The sequence below is a fragment of the Cervus elaphus genome, chromosome 1 (assembly GCF_910594005.1).
Source record: "Cervus elaphus chromosome 1, mCerEla1.1, whole genome shotgun sequence".
NCBI lineage: Eukaryota > Metazoa > Chordata > Mammalia > Artiodactyla > Cervidae > Cervus > Cervus elaphus.
The window spans coordinates 61,532,721-61,537,973 of NC_057815.1; the positions used below are offsets into that span (position 1 = coordinate 61,532,721).

General features: G+C 59.4%; 1 protein-coding gene across 1 annotated transcript; it reads right to left on the reverse strand.

Annotated features, from left to right (window-relative positions):
- Positions 1–132: 132 nt before the first annotated feature.
- SMPD1 (sphingomyelin phosphodiesterase 1) lies at positions 133–4,678 on the reverse strand. The gene is made up of 6 exons (XM_043905405.1): positions 4,196–4,678; positions 2,519–3,291; positions 1,796–1,967; positions 1,407–1,483; positions 1,053–1,198; positions 133–900 (listed from the first exon to the last, which is right to left on the reverse strand). The coding sequence occupies exons 1-6, from the start codon at positions 4,493–4,495 to the stop codon at positions 491–493; spliced, it is 1,878 nt and encodes a 625-aa protein (XP_043761340.1). The 5' UTR covers positions 4,496–4,678; the 3' UTR covers positions 133–490.
- Between the last annotated feature and the right edge of the window lie 575 nt (positions 4,679–5,253).

Sequence of the window (5,253 nt, forward strand, 5' to 3'; positions counted from 1 at the left end):
GCTGTGTGCTTTTTTGTGCCCGCAACACACCATCACTCCAAGAACCCTCCTCCTTCCGTTAGGATCTTGTTCCTGGGGCTCCCTTGCCCTCCCCACCTCAAAAAAAGAAACTGGGACAGTCACAGCAGGGTCTCGAGTCCAAGTCCCTGGTATTTATTTTAACAGCCTGGCAGCCAGGCAGCAGCAGCAGTACAGGGTTCCCGGCTGACCAGCACAGGCCTGGAGCGACAGCTTCTGTCCGCTCTGCCCAGGTCAGTGCCAGCTTAGACCCCTGCTCCCTGGCCGCAGAAGGACAGCAGCCTCAGAGCAGCCAACCCCCCTCCCGTATTTTGCTGACCAGCTCCAGGAAAGGAGGTCTTGTTTTCGAGGTGTGCTTGGGCCCAGAGGTGGGCCCTTCCACCAGACGTTCTTCTCCTCGCAGTGGTCCCCTGGGGTTTTCACTTCTTTCCTTCCACAAGCACTCTCCCGCTTCTGGGCCCCAGGCGGGGTGTTAGCACAGCAGGGGCCTGGACCACAGGCCCTGGACATCGGGGAGGCTCGCATCCGGCACCAGGTGGCGACACAGGGCAGGGCTGTCTGCGCGGGCGGAGAGCTGCGCGCACAGGGTGGCGAGGCGGCAGGGCGTGCCGCAGGGCTCCGAGGGCGGGTGGCCCTTATGGTAGAGAAACCAGAAGGTCTGGAAGAGCTGTGTGTCCCTCCGCATGCGGTACACCAGGTCGTGCCAGGCGGTGGGCAGCGCGTTGGGCAGCCCGTAGGTTTCCCGAGCCCGATAGAGGAGGTGCCAGTGCGGCGTGGCTCCGGGCTCGTTGGCCTCCGTCAGGTTCAGGATGTAGGTCTCGTGGTCCAGGACCACGTGAGAACTCCCGGAGTAGTTGCCGTCTATTTGGTAGACGCGGTACCCTGCAAGGAGGGAGGGCTGACTGGACACGGAGACGGCAAGGCCACTCCAGCAGGGAGGCGCAGCCTGTCCCCCGGGGGGCCCTGGCTCCAGCTCGCCTTCCTCTCTCCCAACCACCTCTTTCATCCCAACAGTTTGCTTCCGCCTCACTCACCAGGATTCAGGCCTATGTAGGTGGTGGCACTGGGCGCCAGGAAGGCTACAGACAGCGGCCGGCTGAGGGTCTCTTCGTCATAGAAGACCTCAAACTCATCCACGTGGGTGTGACCGAAGAACTGACCAGCCAAGGTGTTCTCATACCTGGCCAGAAGACACGAATCACATTCACAAGATTCTAGTGAGGGGGAGAAGAGGATCTGACAGGAGAGGGTGCTTTCTTTGTCCATCCAGTTCAAGGATGTAGCCTCCCCACCCCATGGGGCAGTGGGGGATGGTGAGATGCCCGAGGGAATTTCTGACCTTTAGACTCTTGAAAACCACTCCTGCCTGTAACACACCTCCCTCCTACCTCTCCACAATTCTGTAATAATTCCAGCTCCAGCTCTTCAGGCAGTGCCCTGGGGGAATGTGGCCAATTATGTGCACCTGTGGGGAGGGTTAAGGAAGGTTTTCAGGAGAAGAGGGGTCCAGGCAGCTCTAGCTAGGATAGCAGGTGTTCATGTCTCCAACAAGGGCTGGCATTCCTGGCCAGAGAGAGGGGGAGCAAGTGAAAGGACTTTCTAAGGGTGACAGTTGAGCTGAATCCCCAGGGACCACTGTTGTTGTGAGTGCCAGAAAAACAGAGCTTCTCTGCCTGCTAGTACTCCAGCACCAGACAGGAGTCTGCTTGGGAAGGGCCTGCTCTTCCCTCCCACCCCCGGCACCTGCCCACCTGCTGGGTTCCCACCACCCTCTCACTTTGTCTCCCCGGTCCTCAGCGGCCTGAAGCTCCCCCACCAGCCACTGGAGCTGTCCAGCAGGATCTGTGGAGTTGATCAAGAGCCAGAAGTTCTCACGGGAACAAAAATTCATGTTGAGAGAGATGAGGCGGAGGCCAGGGCGTGGGGAAAGGGCATAGAACCCTCCAATTCTGAAACAAAGTGAATACGGGTCAGCATGCATTCATATGGCCCTATGTGCCTAGTCCTGTGCAAGGAACCTGGGTGAAGGAAAGAGGCACCCAGGATGATCCCTACTCTCATGCTCACATTCTGGCTGAAGGTCAGACAGCACTGACTAGAGGGCCCGTGAGACCGGAGAGTGGCTCAGAGGACTAGAGGCTCTAGGAGCTCAGAGGAGACAGAAAGTGGGCTAGAACAGGAAGTAAAGGTCGTCCAGAGAGAAGAGGGCCCAGACCTACCTAGGTGAGCTGGAAAAATTGGGATGTTAAAGGGGGAAGGCATCTTAGAGAGGGCCAACATGAGCAAACACATAGACTGCCATGCAGAAGGGGAGCTGCTAGCCCTGTGAAGGAGGGTGCCTAGAGATAAGGGTGGAAATGGAAAGTGGGGTCAGACTGGGAGGGGAGTGAAGCAAGCTGAGGGCTCAGGCAGAGCACTCACGCATAATGCCAGTTCCCCACTCCCTTCGCTTTCATGCATCTTTCTCCTCCCTCCCTGGGTTTCCGTGGGTCTCAAATACCTGAGGGTGTAAAGGGCTTCAGCCGGCAGCCAGGGCTCCCACGCCTTGGCCATTGCCTCATAGAGCCATTGGGAAGACTGGTTGCCCTTTATGAAGGGGGGAGGGAAGCCGTTGACGGGTGTGCTCTCATGGTTGCCCACAGCAGGGTACACCGGCACAGGCCCCAGGAACTTCTTCACAAGGGCTGTGATGGTGGTCAGCGCCCGCAGCTGGTCCTGACGAGACTGCTGCCAGACGTTGTGAGCAGGGATGTCGCCTGTCCAGTACACCATATCAAAAGGGCCGGCGGGGCCCAGCCCAGCCAACAGGCTCTCCAGGGTTCGCAGGGGCAGGTCACACTTGCTGTACTCGCCCCAGTACCCAGCACCGGGCTGGGAGGCAGGCGGTGGGCCAGAATCCTGGCGGCAACACAGTGGGTTCTCACAGTTGGGGTCTGTGCCCTCCAGGTAGTCGTGATCCCAGTGCAGGTCAGTGAGGAAGAGGACGCGGCTGACAGGGGTGCCTGGGGCTGGGGGCTTGGGTGGCTGGGGGGGCGGCTTTGGCACGGCCGGCAGAGAGATGTTCCAAGAGGAGAAGATGTCCCAGTGCCCGCAGGAAGAGCCCAGCAGCAGACCACAGGCCTCCGACGGGCTCAGCACTGAGTGTGTCCACACCTCCACCATGTCGTCCTCGAAGAGATGGACAGCTGACTGGCACACGGCAGGTGGCGCGATCTTCAGCAGTATGCACAGCTTGATGGCCACGGAGCCCACCCAGGCCACACTGCCCTGAGTCTGCCATGGGAAAACCAGTGGTGAGGAGTCAGAGACAGAGTTGAGGGAACAGGCCAACCCTGGATATGAAAGACCCTTTGGGCTTCCATGCCCATGGTGGGGCTGGAACAGACTCCACCATGGTGAAGAGATAGCAGTTCACACCTATCTCCCACAGACATTGCCCTGTGACTCAAGCAGCACCAGGCCAGCACTTCCTTTTAAGCTCAGTGGCAGTTCAGGCCTTTGCTTGCCCGGCTGACTTTCTCAGACACTGTCTGCTGAGGGCCCTGAAATTTGGACTGGACAGAATGACAGACTGACTAGGATTTGGGGACACATGTGAGGATAGGACCTTGATTTCCCAAGGAAAACTCCCCCCCCTCCCCCCCACCAACCAGCGCTCATCATAACCCTATGAGGGACAGTCAAGGCAGCCCAGACCCAACCAGTCCCACATCTCTGGATACTCCTTTATTCAGGTTCCCTTTTGGGTAATAGCTAGCCCTAGGCATGGTGGTGCTAGGTGTAAGGTGGAAGGGATTCAGTCAGGCACACCAAACTGGGAGGCCCGCCCTTACCAGCTGCTGGCCCTCCTACAAGTGACTTCAGCTCTGGGGCCTCTATTCATTTGTAAAGCAGAGAGAACAGTAATGAAACCACCTAGCAGGCGACATTTAACCTGTATAAAAGGGCTAGCACAGTGCCCAGCATTAAACTTGCACTGTTTCCTTACTTCACAAGGTCACAGTGGAGGTGGAGGCGGTGGTGTGCAGCCAAAGCGTAAATTCAGCAAAGTCTTGTGGAAGACAGCCTCTCCGTCAGGGGTGCTCTTGGAAACCCCAGAGCACCGGCCTTAGCCCCAGCCCCTAACCCCCAGCTACGCCTTTCTGGCCTGTCTCCCAGCAGCCCCTGTAGCGCTCACCCTCAGCCCGAAGTCGATGGCGGTGAACAGTCCTTTGCAGGTTGGGCAGGTGAGGTTCCACCAGCCAAAGGCCTCCCGGAGCTGGGGCGCTATGCGAATGAACTTGGCGGGATGGCCTTGGGCAGGAAGAGGGTGGGCCTCCACAGGGGACCAGAGGACCAGGGAGTCGGGCAGCGCCAGCGCCAGCGCCAAGGCCAACCACAGGAAACTCAGGCAGGGGGCCCCCAAGGACCTGTCCGATGCCCGCTCCCGGCCCGACTTGGGGCGGCCCTGGCCGGGAGACACTCCAGGGCGGGGCATCGCCCGGCTTCTTAGATCAGGCTGGTTCGCCTGCCCGGCCCCGGCTAGGGTAGGCCCCAGTAGGCTCTCGGGATCCCAGGCGGTGCCAGGGACACCGATTACCCCCCCGCGCAGTCGGCTGACTGCTCGGAGAAGAGCCACAAAGCAGCTCCACCCCTTCCTCTTTCTGGGTTCCGCAGCAGCTGATCGCGGTGGCTGGAAGCCAGGGCGCAGCTAGGGAGGCGGAGTAGACGCGGAGTGGGCGGGGCGCGCCTGGGACCTGCCCAGGCTCCCGCCTGCGATCCCACCCCGGCCCGGTCTGCGGCGGGAGGCCGCTGTCGCCACCCAGCCGTTGAAGGAGCCCATCTAGTGTGGATGCTGAGAGGCTCCTCCGAGGCCCCTTAGGCAACTCCTCTCACTCAAATTCCTGGAATAGCTAACTGCCAGGCCCACCGGGCTTTAAACTCGAAGCGGAGAGGGCAAGAGCTGGTGTTGGTGGCGGGGAGCACAGTGAGGCAGGGATGCTTACACTGTGTCTGTTATCCCTCTGCCCAGAAGGTGCCAATCCTCAATTTCCTGTGTTCTGCCACTAGTCCCTGCACCCGTGAGTCGCCCTGTCTTTAGTCGCCCTATCTCAGACTTCTCTAAGTGGAAGGGACCCTAGGCTTACCCATGCCTTCATTATATGTTTGAGGAAACGCAGGCTCAGAGATGGTAAAGTGGCTAGTTGAGTTGAGTTGAGTTCAGTCGCTCAGTCGTGTCCGACTCATTTTCAGTAA

Excerpts from the sequence above, each read along its gene's own strand:
- SMPD1 (XM_043905405.1), bottom strand. The coding sequence starts at position 4,495 with ATGCCCCGCCCTGGAGTGTCTCCCGGCCAGGGCCGCCCCAAGTCGGGC. Across the intron at positions 1,484-1,795 it reads CTGAGGACCGGGGAGACAAA|GTGCACATAATTGGCCACAT; the intron begins GTGAGAGGGTGG and ends CCCTCCCCACAG. Across the intron at positions 1,199-1,406 it reads TATTACAGAATTGTGGAGAG|GTATGAGAACACCTTGGCTG; the intron begins GTAGGAGGGAGG and ends TCTTCTGGCCAG.